The 19,542-nt window shown below is 53.8% G+C and overlaps 1 protein-coding gene across 1 annotated transcript in view; it reads right to left on the reverse strand.

Annotated features, from left to right (window-relative positions):
• LOC308458625 (phospholipid-transporting ATPase ID-like) overlaps positions 1-14,584 on the reverse strand; it is a 75,883-nt gene extending 61,299 nt beyond the window's left edge. The window contains exons 1-2 of the mRNA XM_080973440.1: positions 14,330-14,584; positions 8,956-9,037 (exon numbers count right to left, since the gene is read on the reverse strand). Of these exons, the coding sequence (XP_080829566.1) occupies positions 8,956-9,037; positions 14,330-14,419 (172 nt within the window). The 5' untranslated portion in view covers positions 14,420-14,584. The remainder of the gene's footprint in view (positions 1-8,955; positions 9,038-14,329) is intronic.
• Positions 14,585-19,542: the final 4,958 nt, after the last annotated feature.

Raw genomic sequence — 19,542 nt, forward strand, 5'->3', positions numbered from 1 at the left:
TTTTGTTTAAGTACACTGGAGGGAATGACTCATCCAACCTCCGATTTCACAATGTGGAAAATAAACAAGATTCTCGCGGCAGAAACTGGAGTCCTTTCTCTCCGCTGCCCCAGGCAGTGAGATTTGGGAAAGATGCCACAGAGCAACATCTGGACAGTGGGCGGGACATCTGGGCTAGCGGAAGGGGCTGCTGCTGCTGCTGCCGAACACACAAACTCAATGGGGCATGAAGTGGTGTGACAGGTTGCAACCTCAGCCCACCTGGTGCAAGAAAGGAGGAAACTGCCCAGGAATGAGTTGGGCCTGCCTAGCACAGAGATACCTTCTCCCCACCCAACTCCAGGGCAGGGTTGCGGTTGTGATTCACTCCAAGCTGCCTCCCTCAACGCAGAACACAAGAAGAGCCTGCAGGATCAGGCCAAAGGATCTAGTCTAGAATCCTGTTCTTGCAGTGGCCAACCAGAGGTCATAGAATCAAAGAATTGCAGAATTGTACGGCCCCCCCAGGATCATCTAGCCAGGGACAGCCAACTTCCAAGAGACTCTGATCTACTCACACAATTAAAAACTGGCAGGAACACGAAGAGGCGGACACGACTAAACGACTCAACAACAAAGCAGGTGTTAAAATCTAATTGAGGTTTCTGAATCTTGGAATATCCAGGCTAGCCTTCTCGTAAGGGAAGGAGAGCCAAGGAAGGGGCTCTGTGGGGGAGGGCAAATGGGTGGGGCCCACCTGTTAACTCACAGGTAAGGGGAGGACAAAAGCCAGAGTTTAGAGTTGAATTTTGAGTGATGTTACCTAAACTCAAGGCAGCAAGCAGAGAGAGAGGCTGACTTCTGCTTGAATTCAAGGCTGCATCTCTGGGAGAAGCAAGACTCTTTTGGGGTGCTGTGAACCCCTCTTTTGCAGGCTCAGGCGGCATGTATGTGTCAACAAACCATCGATCATAAAGACACCAGTGTGTCTTCACTGCGCCTCATTCCCAAATGCAAACACGAACTCTGGGCAAGTACTTGGAACCCCTGGAATCTCCCACCATTCAGAGATTGCGGGGCAGCGCGCAATGCACATACGACCGCAGGCGCATGCAAGCACTTGTGGCATTGCGCCTCCACTCCGCAAGCGAGTTGTGTGCAGGTGGCACAAACCCCCTTCTCTTGGCCACAGATCTTCAGAGCCTTTTCAAAAGCCATGTTCTTAAAAGATGCTCCCACAGGAGCCTCATAGTCTCTAAAGGAGGAGATGAAACCTTTAATTTTCCAGAGCGTCTTAAAATAGCACCGGTGCCGGTGGGAGAGTTGTGACACCAGTCCTGTCACAACAATGTGTTTAAGATTTCTATCCTGTTCTTACGCTGTGGAATGAGTGCTCAAGGATGCGCTCCGCGAGGTAAAATGTTGCGTCTAGTCCAACCTGCTGCAATGCAGGCTTTGTTTATTCCGCTGCGAGAGATAAGGCACCCTGGCACACTCGGATGCCCTCTTCCTCGCTCTGTCACCAGTGTCACGGCTGACACCTGGGTTCAAAGTCAAGGATCTGGGGGCAGCCCCACCCCCCAGCTCACTCACCCGAAAGGACAAGCTCTGGCCGCTCAGCCGCAGTCTTGGCCCTCCTTCTTGAGAGGTGGTGGGACTCCAGAGACCTCAGAGCCATTTCTGGTCTGGCAGATAATGGCTGGATTCATCCGCAGGAATCCAGAGAGCCTTTCTCCAGAGCAGGGGGGCCAAGACAGGCTGCCTGCCCTCAGCGAGAGGGTCAATGATTAAACAGCAAGAGAGATAAGGGGAACTGGAGCCCAGGGCTTCCCCAGACAGCAGGGCTTTTGTGCAAGGAATCCGCAGGGAGGACTGAATTGCTGAGCACGATCCAGCAAACACCTCGGCTGCTGGGGGTCACAATGTCTTGGTGTTCCCCAGGAGCCCCTAGGGAAATGTGTGGGGGGGGGGGTCTTTCTCCCGGCAAGCAAAGCCATTGAGGTTGCACTATGTGGAAGAGGGTTGTGTGTCTCAGGGCCCTACTGGTCAGTGTCCATGTCATCTACAAGGGATGGTTGGCTTTTGCTGTTTTGTGTTTATGATTTTTACCTCTAAACCGCCTTGAGTCCTTATTAGGGGAAAAGGTGGGGTATAAATAATTATAATTATTTCTCACAATCTGATGTTTCATTGCAAGCCACCCTGCATGGACTTTAGTGGAGAAATGCAGAGTGGAAGAAATGGAAACAAGCAAAGGCACAAAGAAAAAGGGGCAACTCTCTCATGGGCCACAATCTTTGTGCCATTTAGGAGACTTGGGAGAAGTGCCCCTGTCAGTCAAGCAAACAGGCAGACACCCGTCACAGCTACACCATCTATGCAGAGCAAACTTAAAGCACTTAGCCCCCTCCCCAAAATCCTGGGAACTGCAGTTGACCTCCTCACGGAGCTAGAGTTCTCAGCACCCTCCGTAAATCCCAGATCCCTCTGGTTAGTGAGCTGGCGCTATGGGGCCCTGACTCAAGTCTACTTTAGCGCTAAGAACAAATGCTGTTATTTATTCGCACCTGTCGAGGCCCAGGAAAGGAGGGCATCTAAACGGTGATATTGACGGCGGACACCGTTCTCACTCATGAATGCAGCATCTGACGGCACCGCGGGAAGAATCTACCCCATTTTGAAGAAATCAGTCCAGGCAAGAGAACTCCATGGCGCTGTGGGCGGGATTGATTGGCAGGTGTCTCTCGCTTACTAAGGAGCTAGAGGTCCCCTGCAGAGAGGAGGGAGGGAGGGGCAGCAGAAGCATTATCCATTCGCTCACTCACACGCAAAAATTGTGGTCACATTACCGCAAGTCGCCACTGCTTCCTCTACCTGGTTCTAACTCCCGCCAACTACCTGGGAAGTTGATGGGTCTCCTAGAGTGATAAAGAGGAGGGACTGTGCTCCCCCCACCTCCCTCCCTACTGGGAGGCCAAACCCAAGAAGGATCCTCCCCATGAGAGCAGCCCAGCAGAGGCCACAAGCAAGTCACCAGCCGCAGGTGACTCAGGTAAGGGATGTCACACCTCAAGGCAGAGAAGCCTGTGACTTCAGGGCAGACAACCTCTTCTGCCTGCGCTAGGTCCCAAGAGCAGCCCCCACCCAGGGACCAATAAAGGGGTCTTGGGGACCCCCTTGTGCCAGCGGAGCCCTTCAGGTGCCACCTGACTGTTCACAACTAGCAATACTGGTTGGGGCTGGTGGAAGCTGTAGCCCCTGAAGCAGAGGATGCCAGACTTGATGGTTGGGCTCAGGAGAAAGTTCTGGGAGCTGGAGGTGATGGGGGGGGGGCTTGGATCCCTTGCACTTTGCATGCACATTGTGTCCCAGATTCATCCCCATCAAAAAGGTCTGGTGGTGTAGGGCTGGCAAAGGACCTTCCTGCGACCCAGGTCTTTGACAGCTTCTGTCAGTCAGCAGAGACACTCCTGAGTCAGATGGAGCAGGGCCAGGACTCCATAGAAGGTGGCTTGCTGGGTGGAGTCTGCTATTTGTGTTTCCCAGAGATGGACTACGGATGACTAGCACAGGTAACTGCAGGCAGGTGGGCTTTTCCTTCGGAGTAGCCCCTTTCGTGGCAGGGATGCTCCAGGGCGCATTCGAGGCTGAAGTGACAAGTCCCTGCAGGAGGGGTGCTCCTGGTATAAAGGTGGGAGACCCAGCTAGGTAGCCCAAGGTCTTGTGCCCGCCAACACCACCCACTGCAAAGCGGAGGGGGACCTCCTGAAGCTCTTAGACCAGCTGCTGGGATTGGAGCAGGCGAAGTCTCCTGGTGTGCCAGAAATGATCTCCAGACTTTTCCTGGGAGCTCTTCTTTTGCCATCATCTTGGTTCTGGAAGTGGGGAAGGGATGGAGGAGATTCCCTGTGAGCAAAGCATGGGATTGATCCAGGAGAACCTCATCAAAGCTGGAGTCAAGAGACCTTCCAGCAACCGGCCCAGGAGACCAACGGCCGACAAGTCCCACGAGTCCCTTATGCTCCACACAGAAGTTCAGAGGACGGTGGCAGTGTGGTGGGAGGTCTTCTTGTTGATGCTAATGCTGCTGCAACCAGATGTATTCTGTCTGAACCACCAGGGACAGCCTCCCTTTCCCAGGACAAAATATTCCATTTCACTCTGGGGTGGAGAAGGGTCACTCTCATGCCCTGTGCAAATATTTATGCAGGTGGGCCAAGGGACTTTCCTGCTTCTCTGTGATTTACTTAATAGTGAGATTCCCAGTATCTGCCCTGCATCCCCCAACCCCAGGCCACCTGCACCTCTTTCGAAGCCCATCTCCTCCTCTTCCTCCTCCTGTTTCCTCCTCTTCTGCCCTTTGCCACTCCTATGGCAGAAAGCAAAACCAGCAGCTGCTTCACTTCCTCCTGGAAGCCCAAATGCCATGCAAACAGCACCTCCAGCACCTGCAGGCCTTGGTCAGCCTTGGCCAACCTGGTGCCTTCCAGATGTTCTGGACTCTTAGCTTCTATCAGTCCCAGCCAGCCTGACCAATGCTCCCTTGTGAGAGCCAGCATGGTGTAGTGGTTAAGAGCAGTGGACTCGTAATCTGGGGAACCGGGTTCGCGTCTCCGCTCCTCCACATGCAGCTGCTGGGTGGCCTTGGGCTAGTCACACTTCTCTGAAGTCTCTCAGCCCCACTCACCTCACAGAGGGTTTGTTGTGGGGGAGGAAGGGAAAGGAGAATGTTAGCCGCTTTGAGACTCCTTAAAGGTGCTTTCGAACTGCTAGGTTGGCAGGAGCAGGGACTGAGCAACAGGAGCTCACCCCGTCGCAGGGATTCGAACCACTGACCTGATCGGCAAGCCCTAGGCTCTGTGGTTTAACTCACAGCGCCACCCATGTCTTTTGAGACTCCTTAGGGTAGTGATAAAGCGGGATATCAGATCCAAACTCCTCTTCTTCTTCTTCTTCTTCTTCTTCTTCTTCTTCTTCTTCTTCTTCTTCTTCTTCTTCTTCTTCCCAGGCATTGGAGATCCAGGCCTGAAGAGTCCAGAACATCTGGAGGGAAGGAGGTTGGGGAGTTCCCCTAAGAAGCAGAGAAGGTGCCCCAATAGGAAGCTCCCAAGCACCCCCCTTCCCAGGCTGGTCTTTGCTTTCTCTCCTCCTGCTCAGATCCACACAAAGAGCTGTTGGGGGGGGGGGGGAGCAACACATTCATCTCTCCAAAGGAGAACCCAAACTCCAGCTGCAGAGTTTCACAGCACCTTGTTCCCACAAGAGGCTCAGTCCCTCCCTAAATATCCACATCTGAAAAAGGACAGGAGGAAGGAGGTGATGTTCCACCTCGGCTAAGAGGCTCTTCTGTTATCAGTTCTGCCTCCAGGAGGGACGGCTGTTGCTTGCATGGCTTCAAGGGCACAGACAGCGACTCCGACTCCAACTCCTCCTCTTAAGTTGGGCAAGGGCCAAGTGGGGTTTTCCATCTTCCGCCGGGATCCTTTGACTTTCCAGTAAATGTCTCTGCTGGCCTTTGTTCTCTTCGAAAGCCTTTGCTCTGTCCACCTTTTCCCATGAAGCCGGGATAAGTGCAAAGAAAAGCAGGAAACGGTCAAGGCGGAGAAGGCTGAGCCAGAGGCCAGCCAGGAAACAGACAAACCCCTTTTCGTCTTCCAGCTCCAAATGTGGGAATAAATAGATGTGTTTGGAGCTGCGCCAAAGCAACAAGGCCAGAAAGTGGAAAGGCGAGGGGGCTCCTGAAGGGGCTTTGCTATACTGGAAGCCCCTTCCCATCTTGGTCTTTGCAAGGCAGCTGAAGAAGGGCTATAAAGGGCTCCTAGCCAGGATGACTCTGCTTTGCCTCCACAGTCAGAGGCAGTGATGCTTTTTCAGAACACCAGTTGCTGGAAATGGCAGGAGAACTTTTCTGCTTGAATGCTGCTTGCAGGTTTCCCAAAGAGGCACCTAGAACAGGATGCTCGGCTAGAGGGGTCACTGGCCGGGTCCACAGACTCTTCTTACATTCTCAACTTTCCTCGGCTGCAAGCCAGGGCTCGGCTCTTCTGCGTGTGCCGCTTGACCCCTCATCACATGCCACGGCCACCAGGTCACAGAGGCCAAAGGAGCCCCAGCTGTGGCCCAGCACAGCCCCATGCCAGCCTTGGGCAGGTCCTTCGCTAGTTGGGCTGCTGGACCTCAGAGAGACTGATGTGGTTCTGCCTCGGATTCTGTGCTGCTCAAGTGGTCCCCCTGAGGCTTCCTGATTCAGGAGCTACAACAAGGCACACTCAGCCTCTTTCTCATAACTCACAGCATCTCCTCGGAGCCAGAGCTCAGGGAAGGTTTGTTCTGGAAGCTGCTAGCCAAGCCCAGGAGCAGAGGAAGCTGCTGCCAGCCCATCTTCTGCACCCGCTGCCTGGCAGGGTCTCTGCCTCGGTCTTTCCAAGCCCTTCCTGAAGGTCTCCTGGCTGAAGCCAGGACCCCCCCCCCCCCGCATGCAAAGCTCTAGCTCCCACTGAGCTCAGGCCCACCCCAAACCTGTTTCCCACCCACCTGGCCTGAGGCTACAGAACAGGCTTCCACCCGCCCCCACCCCATCCTTTGCAGCATTAGGGGTTGTGGTCTTTTCAAAAGAGGGAATTGTTTCGGAAGGGTGAGGGGAGGGAGACCTACTTCAGCTCAGACATCCTGCGCTTTCCTTCTGGATATTTGCTCTTCTCATCTTTTCCCCTGGCCAAATCAGCTCCCCGGACGCTGTCATACGCAGCCCCCCTAAATCGTAAACATACATTTATTGGAGGTTTCCCCAGGAGAGCAGCTCTGCCCAGCCACTCTCTCCAGCCACAGCCAGCGGGGGGGGGGGCGATTGTGGGGGGATGGGTGCCATGCACCCTCTCCTGAGTTGGCAGGATGTGGGGGGGGGGGTCTGAGGAAGAGAGCGCTGGGAAAGTTCTAAGAAAGGGAAAGTCAGTTGGTGGCAGTTGGAAGGAGAGGGAGGCCAGGAGAGACTGGAGGGAGGAGGAAGAGGAAGACAGGAAGGACCCAAAGGGGGCTTGCAAGACACGGGAACTATTCATGGCGCCACTGTTACATAATGAGGGTGTTTTGAAAGCCATTTGAGGTCTGGTTCATGTGTGCTATCGACTGCTTGCGATTAAACTATTTTAAACCACAGCACAAAGAAATATAGGTAAGCTTTCCTTGGAATAAAGATCACTGGGCAGCCTTGAATCTCCCCCACCCCCACCCCAACTGACGGCTGTTGCCTTCACACAAAACTCGTGGTTTCCTATTGGGCCGCTCTCCTGCAAGAAATAAGTTTGGGGTGAGGGGTGGGTGAGAAATAAACCTCGCAGGAGCAGCCAAGCCCCACTTTCCCTCCTGCATAAAAGGGGCAGACCAATTTCCAAACATCTCTTGGCCAGGGTGAGCGAAGGGGGACTTTGTGTGGACAAGTCAAAGCCTTTCAGAGGAGGAATCAGCAGGCAATGATCTGGCAGGTTGCACAATTTCCTCCCTTCTTGCTTAAGATGCCCATTGAGCACAAAACGAGAAATTCAGCCTCCCCCCCCCCCGACACACACAAACCAAAATGTACTGCCGGAGTTCATCTTGAATCACAGGACGGGGAGGGGGCAGCCCTGAAAGCCCCCCAAGCCAGGCCACGTGCAGGAAGCCACTTTGCTCAAAGCCACAGAACAGCCCTGGGGAGAGATTCCCCTTCTTTACTTCTCAAAGGTCCAGCCCCCCTCTCAGACGTGGTCCTTGCACTTCTCCACCCCAAAGAGCCAGAGGAGAAGTGAGAGGTGAAAGGGCCACAAACCTCCTTCCACTTCCCCTTTCCCTGCACATATGGCAGGCTGGAGACGCAGAAGCCCTCGCTGGGCATTAGCGTCGCACGAGGGAGAAGGGCGTCGGAGCTCCGTACCCCTTGCTGCTTCAGAGAGGGCAGTGCTCCTGCTGCCCCCCACAGCCTGGAGAGGAAACCTCTGCAGCAAGGAGGCTGCTGGGCTCATGCAGAAGCTGCCCCATCACCTGGGGAGGACGGAGCAACAGAGCCAGCACTTCCACACTCAAGGCCACGCTCCGTGGCGGCTCAGCTCTGCCTGCTTAGTGAGCAGTGCCAGATTACCAAACAGGCAGAGGAGGCCCCGACTGATGTGCGCCACGGCAATAGATCAAAACAATATTGAACAACAACTACCAATATTGAACAACAACTACCAGACTTTTAGAAGACATCTGAAGGCAGCCCTGTTTAGGGAAGCTTTTAATGTTTGATGTATCATAGTATTTTAATATTCTTTTGGAAGCCGCCCAGAGTGGCTGGGGAAACCCAGCCAGATGGGCGGGGTATAAATAATAAATTATTATTATTATTATTATTATTATTATTTGGTCTTGAAAGAAAATTTAAAAAATTAGGAGATGATTTGGGAGGGGGTCAACTGCCTAGGGGCCTGCACAGGGTTTAATCGGGCAGTGATAGGGAGAGGCAGCCCTTCTTCTGAATCCCAGCTGCTGGAAAGCACAGGAGGGGCTGCTTGAGGGTGCCCCATTGGGGCCTCTGGCTGGCCACTGTGAGAACAGATTCCTCCATTGCAGGGGGTTGGACTAGATGACCCTCATGATCCCTTCCAACGCGACAATTCCACGATTTCATGAATTGCAAGGGCTCTTTCCCCAGACCAAAGCGACTGGACCAAGCCCGGTGTCCTGTGTACATCTCTGCGACCCACAAATCTGATCTCTTCGGGAGAGAAACCCCCTGCCCCTCCACCCCTTGTGGGAAGGGGCTGCCTACCCAGCCTCCCGGGCACATGGCCTGGGCTCCGCGCTCCAGGCAGGGAGCTGTAACCAGACGCCCAGCAGGCACAGGCTCTGCCCTGCCGCTGGAGAGACGGGTGGATGGAGCGCCAGGCGGCAGCTGAGTCTGCAGGGCATCCGGGCAAGAGCCAAGGAACTGTGCCCACCGCAAGAGTCCAGCTCTCTTACCTTCCAGCCGCTTCTTCTGGCCGGACCCCAATCCGAAGAGCGGCATCCCGGCAGATCCTTTCAGCAGTCTGCTCTGGAGTTCCTGCAGAGGGAGAGAAAGAAGGATCTTGCCTCTCCAGCCAGGTGGCTCAGCCCTATTTCTGAGGAAGCAGACACAGTTCAGGGGGCAGGTACGGTTACAGCACCACGAGGAGGAGGAGGAGGAGGAGGAGGAGGAGGAGGAGGAGGAGGTGGAGGAGGAAAGTGGCCGCCTTGCTGCTGCTCACCTGTGCTACTCACTTTGCCTCGCAGCAGGTGACTGTGTGCTGCAGCCCACCTGGGGGCCTGTTGCTCACCTGTCCTCCTGCCCAGGTGTTCAGCGTGGAGAGGCAGGAGGGGCAAAGCAACACCCTCCCGGCCTCCCCAAAAGGGCAGAGCAGCCGTAGGAGGGCAAGAACAACACTAGGAACCCCCTGCCTAGTGACATCAGGCAGGTGCCCTCAATGAACCCTTTTGGACATTTTTGCTTAGGCAAGCCTGTTGAGAGATTCAGAAGGCCAGTGCAATTTTTAACCTGCTTTGAGTCTGTTGCTGCTTTAACTTTTCAGAAGTCTTAAATCATTGTTGCCAATTCTTCTTATGATGATTTTAGCATTTTGTCCTTTCCGTAAACTAATTTGAGGGTTTTTTTTAAACAATCAAACAGTGTATAAATTTTATGAATTAAAAAAAAAAGTGAACAGGTCGAGAGATAACTGTCCTGAAATGCAGTGGATAAACCTTCCAAGCAATATGATGCTGAGAGAAACCCTCCCCCCTCACCAACATGGAGGGATCTGTTTTGCCTGTTGCCGGGAGCTCCTCGTGGGGAAGGAGCAGTAAGCAGCAGGGGGCCAGCAGAGGCAGCTGCCAGCACCCTGCCTGCCCCCAGTCCACCTGAAGGCCCCTGCAACTCCTACAGCAGGACCCGGCCCCACATGCCTGCCTGAGACCCTCAGGTAGTTGAAAGAGACAAAAGGCAGTTGCACCCCAGGGGGAAACAGGGAGAAGGGTGGTCCACAAGGCAAGCAGCTGTTGCAAGGAAGAGCTCCATCTGCAGATCACAGGGAGAAGCCAAATCTCAGGTTGCCAGGAGTCTCCTGGGCAGCACCTGAAATCCTTGAATTGCAGAGTTAGAAGGGACCCCAAAGGCCATCCAGCCCAACCCCCTGAAATGCAGGAATCTCAGCTCAAGCATCCCTGACAGACAACTGCCCAACCTCTGCTTGAAAACCTCCAGCAGAAGGAGAGCCCACCCTTTCCAAGGGAGTCCAGTCTGCCTCGCAAGCTACTAGCCCTCAAGGAACACCAAGCAGCCACGTCAGGGCAGAGGGGTGTGTGTGGTGCTAGTCCTTTGCTCCCCTCCCCTCCCTTCCCCTCCTTTCCTCTGTCCTCTTAGTCTTCCACCCCCACCCTCCCTGCCCCTGCCATAATTGGGGTGGGGGGACAGGGGCCAGTCCCAGGACCAAGCAACCATCAGATACAGAGACACCAAGAGGAGGGAGGAGGAGACAGCCACCGGCAGAGCTCAACTGAGGCTTCCTCATCAACAGTTTAAAGGCAAATGGGATCTCGCCTCCATCCTGGGGCAAATGGCCTCGGTGGGGAGGGGTCTCTGGACCAGGGCAGGGGCAAAGCCTTCTGTCTCCCTGCCCCACCCTGCAAGAGCCGCCCTCCCTCCAGCTACAGGTCTTCGTCTAGTGTTTTAACTCCGTTATACGGTTACCTGCCCTGAGAGGTGCCAAGTAACCAGAGCCGACCAGGCGTCTGCCACCCCTTCCGAGACAACCATCTGCAGTAACAGGAGAGCCCAGCAATTAAGGGCCATACCGTTCCCCTCCAGTGCGCGGGGATTGTTCCTCTGCAGAAACAGAGAGAGGGGGAAGAATAGGCAGACGGGGCCCGAAACAGATTTGCACAACGGCCGCGATGTCGCCGCTAATGGCGCTTTAGGATGTGGTGGCAACTAGCCCTGCTCAGCTCCAGCAGGGAGGGAAGCCCCCAGAGATCTTGCGGAGGCCAGAACCAGACCTGTCCGGAAGGCCTAATAATAATAATAATAATTCTTATTTATACCCCACCCTCCCCAGCCAAGACCAGGCTCAGGGCGGCTAACACCAGGTATAAAAACAATTGATTAAAATACAACTTAAAAACAAGATTAAATACAACATTAAAATGCAGCCTCATTTCAGTAGAAACTCAAATCAAAAACATTTTGGGGATGAAAATGTCAAATCTTCACCAAGGCCAACTATCCAGACTGGTCCTACGTGGGCCAGAAAAAAGCCAGGGAAGTCCCCATATAGGAGTTCCATCACAGAAGGAGAAAGGAAAAAAGAAAGTTTTGCTTTGCTTCTGGAAGGGATTGCAAACCACATTCCGGACACAAGCTAGGGCACAGACCTTCAGGAGCAGGGCGAGAGTGCAAGGATGTCCGGGGAGAGCTGGTCCTTGACTCCCCCCAGTAGCAAGAGGGATGCAGCCTGTACTATTTTCCAGGGCCTGCTAAAACATTGCTATGAATTTGCTTGGACACCCCCCCCTCCTGATTCCTGGGTACCAGACACTGGATTTAGCATGTTAAAATCAACCCAGGCTGGCCTCTCCTGTTCAGGAGATCACCTGGGAGGGGCTCTTAAGCCCTAGAAAACTGGACTCTTAGAAGAAAGGGGCAGGGAGAGAGGAGAGGAGGGGCTGAGGACCCTCGTAGCATTCAGGGTGTTGGAGATGAGCAGGGAGGGGCAACAGATTTGGCTGTGCCTCATTGACTGAGAGGACACCCTGATTTAGAAGGCCTCTTGCAAGAGGGGAAAGCAAAGCAAATGTCTTCAGTTTGAAGATTAGTTTGATCGGTAGTTGAATTAAGAGGAGGTATATTTTAGATATATTTATGAGACGTCCACTGCTTTGGAATTGAGATAAACAGTGTATAAACAACCCATTTGCTTAAGAGCCAAACTACATTTTAAATGTTCTGTTTCAAAGAGCAAAACTCATTCCCTTTATTCACACAAACCAGCCGAAGCCATTCCCAAGTGAGCTCAGTCAGTCAGTAGCTCAGAGGGAAATGGTTAGCGGTCTCTGTGATGAACAGGAGCGGTTTTTGTGATGCTCAATAGATTAAATGAGAGATTCCATTTCTGTCAGTGGTTTTTTAAAAAACACTTCATTTGAAATGTTTTGATAAATTGTTTCATTCCTTGGTCTAGCCTTGCTGCGTCTCTCATACACATTAGAATGAAGAAATAATAAATTATCTAGTTGAGCGACATCTGCCTGGGAGCATCGTGGAACGTCTCCTTTTTTGGAGATCGCACCACTGTCCAGGGTCGGCTCCAGCTCTGGCCGCGTCACCAAATCTATTTTTAATTTTCCGTTTTGCACATCTTTTTTGCCGAAAGAAGACTCTCATGCACTTTCCAAGATGTCCTTCCAAGCATTTCAGACACCGGCAGCTCCAGCAAATATTCTGTTCCATTTGCTGCAGTAAGACTATAATTTTGGCAGAACCAAAAACCAGCAGGCCAGAAATCCAGGTCAGTTAAAAAATAAGGAGGAGTGGAGGCCGAATAAGCAGCATTTCCGGCCGCTTAGAGCTGTGTGGATCTCTGCCAGAGAAATGATACACGTTACACCTCTTTAGGCAGGGACATTTCTGACCCTAAACTTCTGCTGCCCTGCAGGATATCTTGAGGAGAAGAAAGGCTTCAGGAAGCCCACCACAAATCCAGAGGGGAGTCCCTAAGGCAGTTGTATGGCTGGCGCCTTGAATGCCTCCTCCTGGCAACTCTGGCAGCCAAGCTGGTGCCCAGCATCTCCCTCTGCTTCCCTGAGGACCACACGAGGGAGGGGGGCGAAAGGGGGTCTTGTCATCTGGGCAGCCCAGGACCTCCAGACACACTGCCCAGCCTTGCACCCCAAGGAGGTCACTTTGGTGCTGCCAGCGCAGCCGTTTGACGTCACCCCCAGAGGTGCACTCCACTGTCTTCCAAGACAGGCAGATGCCAACAATGTTATTCATTAAATTTGTTCATCTTGCCCAGGACAACCCAAAGTGACTTAGCATCCCACCCACTTCCAAAAGGCCACAGAGAGTTAAAGGCCAAAGGCCAGGTTACGGAGGGGAGTTTTTGCCTGGCACCTAAAGATATATAACGGAAGCACCAGGTGAGCCTTCCTGGGAACAGCAGCCCAGAAGCAGGAAGGAGTCAAGGAATTATAAGGCTTCTCCTTTGGCCTGGAAGGGGGAAGCAACAAGCGCTGCTTTGGGCTGCCTGGGAATCGTCAGAGAGTGAGGAAGGGGAAGAGGAATCGAGAGAGAAAATGAGGCCCCTTCACTTTCTGACTTGGGGAGGCTGTTTTGGTTCTGGCTGTGGCTGCCAGAGAGAGGAGAAAGGCTCCCTTCCAACCAGGAGCTTTTGATGGAAAGTTGCCTGCTGCATTACGAGGAACTTTCTCTTTGACAGCGGGCAGCTCTCCCTTGAAAGGTTTTAAGTAGAGGTCACCTGTCAGGGATGTTTGGGCTGCAAATCCTGCATTGCTGGGGGTTGGGCTAGATGACCCTCAGAGGTCCCTTTCAACTCTATGACTCGATGATTCCCCTCGTGGCCCCAGAAATAGGAAAGCATTTGGGTAACATGCAAACTCACATTGTCAGTCAGTCAGATCAAAGGCAAATGACTGAAACAGGTGGGCAGACCTCGTGCGGACTTGGCTTCCCCAGCCAGGATGCAAGTGCGCAAAAAGGAAACACACACACACACCTCTGATCTGAGGAGGCCTGGGATTAAAGCAAGGCTCTGCCTTTTGTCCAGTCCCCCAGCTTTGGGCTTCTAGCCACATTTTTCTTCCCCAACTTGGCCAAAGCTCCACTGCCTTGTCAACCCAGAAGAGTAATTTGGGGAGGGGGGTAGCTCCCTTCGCTGGCTGGAACTGCCAAGCAGAAGCCTGTCTCTTCCTGGGGGCCTTCCAGGACCTTCATCCCGACCCCAGGGCATCCCCCTCCCAGGCAGGCCTCCTGATCCAGGGGCCCCACGAGGCTCCCCTCCTACTCTCCCTGCCAGGGAAGACCTGGGATCCTGGCCGCAGAGCAAGAGCAAAATCAAGGGGAGCAGAGCGGCACCCACAACAGCCAGCAAAAGCCGACTCACTTTTCTGTTACATACCAACCCGCATCAGCGCTAGACTGCCAGTGAGTCCTGCTTGTAAAAACTCCTTTGCAGTTCCAAGCAGGGAAACCTGCATCCGTCAGAACATCCCAAGGGCTCAGGAGGAGACCTGCGGCCACCACATGCCCAGCTGAACCCAGGCCAGGAACCTGGCTGCGCCTCCGGCCTGCCTTGGACCAACATACCCTGCTCTCCGCAGGAGGGTGGGCTTCCCTGTCGCTCCTTTGCCTTGACGCCAAGACCCTCTGCAGGAGCCCAAACATGTCCCGTGGCATTTCCTTTGCCCCAGAGTGGAAAGGGGCTTCTGCAAAGGAGACAGGGGGCACAGCTCCACCGTCTGACCCCCCAGCAAAGCTCCTAGATTTGCTCTGGCTCTGACGCCCTCCTGGAAAGGAGGCGTGGGAAGAGAGTTGCCCAAGCGGCAGCTCCTCCTCCTCCTCCTCCTCTCAGACAGCAGCTGGGCCACATCTGGGGCTGACAGGAAGGCAAACAAGTCACCCCAGGAGCTCCCATCTTACCCTGCAAGGCGTCGCCTCCCAGCAGCCGGGCTGCTCACTTCCTCCGCCTCCATGGGCCCTTTGCAACTTCCAGATGTGTCAGGCGCTTCACACACCCCCAGTCCAAACCCGACTCTGCGCAGCGTGGAGCCAGTTGTAGGGAGGGGAGCAGAGAAGGGGCACAGCTATGGGGAACAGGAGGCACCCCAGACCTGCCCATTGGAGGGGCTCGGAGCCAGGCAAAGGCCGGCCAGCTCTTCCAGGTCCCGGGCGGGCAGAGGAGTTGGGCTCTGCAGAGTTTCCTCCTCCTCTTTGCTCCACTCTGTGGTCTTGGCCTGGGGCCAAAGGTTTCTGTCAGGGCCCCCCCCCTCCCCGCCACTTCCTGTAGATAGGGAAAGGGTGCTTGCTTCCGTAAAGCAGCTGCAAGGCTTTGAGGGAAGCCAAGGACCCGGGCAGGCAAGGACCTTGCAGGCGAGGAGCCTGGAGCAGAAGGACCAAGAGGGAGGGGGGCTCAGGGAGCTGGTGCCAATGGAAGGGCATCCAAACGAGCCAGCCGCCACTCTGGGAAGCAGAAAAGAGCCACTGAAATGACCCAGGGAACGGAGAGGCTCCCCAAAAGGACTTCTCAGTTTAGAGAAAAGGCAAGGGAGAGGCAACATGATAGGAGTTTACATATTGATGCCTGGCCTTGAGAAAAGGGACGGAGAAACATTCTTCTTCTCCATCTCTCCTAACACAAGAACTCGAGGGCTTCCACTGAAGCAGAAGGTTTGGAGATTCAGCACAGATCAAAGGACGTTCTTCTTCATGCAAAGCAGAGTTAAACTGAGGAACTCCCTCCTGCAGCAGACCCTCCAAGGGCCCCTGTTTTCCAGGGACATCCCTGATTTAGAGAAGACATCCCGGTTTCTGGTCTGAGCCTGGAATTCCCCCGCTTTTCCTTAGAATGTCCCTTTTATCGCTGGAGAAATGTTGGAAGGTATGGAGTTATCCAACCCCTGAGCCATCTGAAGGCAATACTGTACAGGGAAGTTTTTAAAAAATGCTTAATGTTTTTATATATGCTGGAATCTGCCCAGAGTGGCTGGGGCAGCCCAGTGTGATGTGTGGGGTTTAAAGAGTAAAATCATCATTATGGGATGGGACTTCCCTAATTTCATTGGAGAAATGTTGGAGGCTTTGCTGCAGGAGGCAGGGATGGCCACCAAGTTGGCCAGTTATAAAAGAGGATGAGACAGATTCACGGAGGAGGAGAGGGTTGTTGATGACTACTAGCCCTGATGGCCCTGCTCTGCCTCCACAGCTGGGGGCAGCCAGGCTTCTCAACGCCAGTGGCTGGAAACTGCAGGAAGGGGAGCTGCTCTTGGGCTCGGATCCTGCCTGTGGGTTTCCCACTGAGGCATCTGCTTGGCCCTGTGAGAACAAGATGCTGGACTGGACGGGCCACTGGTCTGATGCGGCCGACTCTCCTTGTGTCCCGTGCTGGGTCTGGCTGCCTGGCTCCCTCCCCTGGGTCTGGCTGCTGGGCTTCTCCTTGGAGGCCCTGAAGCCTCACGAGGAGCCTGGGCTAACACACACACACACACACCCCAACAAGCCCCCTCCATCGCTTTATTCGAGGCGCCTGCTGGGCTCCCTGAGATGACAGAGGAGCCAAGAGGCAGCCAAGCCTACCAAAGCACGTTTTCTGGCCCACCCTTCCCTCTCAGATCAATGGTGATGCATGGAGAGTGTAGGGTTCAAAATTAGCCAGGCGCCAGTGTGATAGGAATTTTGAGGTCTTAGATATTTGTGAAATGTTCATAAGTGTACCAACCACGCACGTACATAGATCAGCACAGGAAGACCAACCTGGAACCATTTTTGATTCCCAAACTGTCTCAAACTGACCAAATGCAAGGTCAAAGGAAAATGGAAAAGCCTCCCCATTGTCATTTCCTTCACAAATCCTGTCTTAAGGGTATGTCTGTCTGTGTTTGAATAGGGTGAGCCTGTGACCTGGCTCAGGAACTAAGTATTTATCATTACTAAGTATTTATCATTACAAAAGACTGGCCATGTTCCCCAGGGTATCCAATCAAGTAAGCAGGCAATCCAATCAAGTGACCATTAAACAGGTAACCTGTCAGACGAGATAAACAAATCACTCAGATTTCTGTTGTAGACCACCTTTTCTTTGAAGTAAGTATGATGTTTCTGGGGGTGGTCTTGAGCTCCAGGGCAGGGAATTTAAAATGTCTATATAAGGCCTTGCGCGCCATTGTTCTGGGTTCCTCCTCCCTCCTGCGTGTGGTGAGCGAGGACCCTGTTGCAACAGATCAATAAAGATCAGGCTTACTAGCTGCTTTGCTTCTCAATATTCTCTGGTTGGCCTCTGTTATTTTCTCCTACCAATAGGAAACCTACGTAAGGACTCTATATGGGCTCTTGGATACCCCATAAGGGGAAAAGGGCAGATTTTTGTTTACAACACCAGGTGCATTTTGCACCCATCGGCCGCTAGGAGGTGCCACACCAGGTGCGGAAGGAGGCTTTTTTGCAGCCTGTGCCACTACTGCGTGGGGGGGGGGGGGCACGATTCCATGCTCTAAGCAGCACCTGGTCGGCTTCAAGGCCAGGCCTGCGCCACTTGTGCTCGCCTTCACCTGGCTTCCTTCATAGCCTGAGGCTCCCCAGGACCTCCTGCACACCCCAGATCCCCCAAAAGTCAGCTTCAGGCAATATTCTGCTGCCCAGGAGCAAGCAAGAGCCCCAAAGGCAATCCAATTCCGTGACTGGAAGAGTTTCAGCCGTGTCATTCAATCTGGCCTTGTGCACCACTCAGGAGGGTCGAGCCCCAGAGCACTGGCATCGTATTCTGCCAGGGTCACTTGGGGGCCAGGAAACTTTTATGCTGGCAAACGTTATCAGCTGCGAGGACGAAGGCGGCCCCTGCCTGAGCCCCTAGGAAGCCTTCGCTAGAAGAATCAGCCCCTCACCAACTGTGAGAGGAGGGCCAGCGTGGTGCAGGAGGGAGAGTGTCAGACCAGGACCTGGGAGAGCTGGGCTCAAATCCTCACTCGCCAGGTCACTGCCTCTCAGCCTAACCTACCCTGGTCAGTGGGGGGGGGGCGTTGTTGTTGTTGTTGTTGTGAGGATGATATGGTGAGGGCAAGAGCCGGCCCCACCACCTTGAGCTTCCTGGAGGAATGGCAGGAGATAAAGGAGGCGTAAATCAAAGAGATGGTCTCCTGCGGAGGAAGAAGCAGCTCAGAAAAAACGGGAGCAAGATGTAGGAGAGACAGTTGCCTGGACCTGGTCATGGGAGAGATGGGTCTCCTCCATCATTGTGAAGCTTTACCTACCAAAGGAGGAAGAGGAGCAGGAGCAGGGAGACCCTACAAAGTGGAGCTGGCCAGAAAACCGCCCTGGTCACAAGCTCAGCTCCAGAAGAAACCTGCTCCTCCAATGCTTTGCAAACCCCGCCAACAATGGAGTGGCTGATGTCAAGCCAGCGCAGGGGCTTTTATGTGGTGACACCTTCACCAGAAAAGTTCACCTGCCACCCGCTCTGCTTAGTTTCAGCTGCCAGGGTGTAACCATTGGGTTTTTTTACACATGGCTTGAACCATAAAACAGCCCAGTTTTATGCTGCCACTTGATTTTTATCATTAGTGGGAGTTATCTTTATTGCACCTCGGGTTTTGGGCTGATTCCTTCTGCTGCTTTTATTTGCTGCTGGTGCGGTTCCAGCGTTTTGTTATTTTTGTTGAAATGAATTCAACCTTTTTATTGTCTTGTTCAGTGCAAAGATGGAATGTGAGCATCATGTTCAATAAAGAAAAGGAAGCAATGGGGGGAAATGGTGCCAAGTCTCACTGGCCCGGGAATAGGAGGGTCTTTGCAATGGATGGAAGGTGAACGATGCCCCCGGCCCTCCTCGCTTCCGCCTTTGCGCATTTGATCAGAAGGCCTGAGGGAACAAACCTCAGCTGTCTTCACCGCCTTATTCCCTTTCACCACCTTTTTCTACTTGTCGCGGGAGAAGGGAGAAAAGCGAGGGAATCCAGGCTTAGCGGTGCTGGGGACCGGCCCCTGCACCTGTTTGCAAGGCCAGGAGTGAACCCTGCAATGTGTAAAGAGGAACTGAATGAGCCCCTGAACCAGCCTGGCGTGTGAGTCCCCACACCATTAGGGGAGGCTCCAGGTGAGAGAGAAGAACGGGGGATTATTTGGTGGCCAGCACAGACCGGCCAATGGGCACTGAGGGCCCCTCTCCCTCCAGAGGCCATACAATGACCAGACTTACCCGGCCACTCGCAGGCTCTCCTGTTTTCCTCCGTAGTCGTCCAATAGGGCAAGCGCAAGACGATTCCCAGCTGCAACCATATAACCATTCCCGTTCCTTTGAAACTCTGGCATGCACGCAGCCCCCAATGGGTGCAGCCAGAAGTCCTGTCGAGAATCCGTTAAATGCCCCAACCCTGCCCAGTAGACCCCAGCAGCGCCTGCCGTAATCCTGGCAGCAGCACAGCTCAGAAGCACCTGAGGGCGGCTGCTGCAGGCGGGCAGAGAGAGCGGGGAGGGTTGGCCAACTTCCTGCACCTGAGGGCGGGAGATGGCACTGAGCAGCACTGAGCAAATAGAAGCCTTTGATCGTTGGACTTGCCACTGAACACAGGGCTGTTGCTCAGGGCTCCTGCGCAATCCGCAGAGCTCCCTCGGCTGCAGCCCTGTGAAAAGCTCACACCCCTCTTGGCGGCTGGGTGCGCAAGTGAGAGGGGCTGAGCTGTGGCGAGCACCAGAGCGCATTCATCGGATCCCCCGCCAAAAGTGAGTGGACAAAAAGGTGGGCAGGCCCAGAGAAGAGGGCTGGTAAAGCAGCAAGCATTCAGGTGCCATGAGCATCTTTACGCCTGGAA

Source organism: Podarcis pityusensis (assembly GCF_964106645.2).
Source record: "Podarcis pityusensis genome assembly, chromosome: 11".
In the NCBI taxonomy this organism is placed as follows: domain Eukaryota; kingdom Metazoa; phylum Chordata; class Lepidosauria; order Squamata; family Lacertidae; genus Podarcis; species Podarcis pityusensis.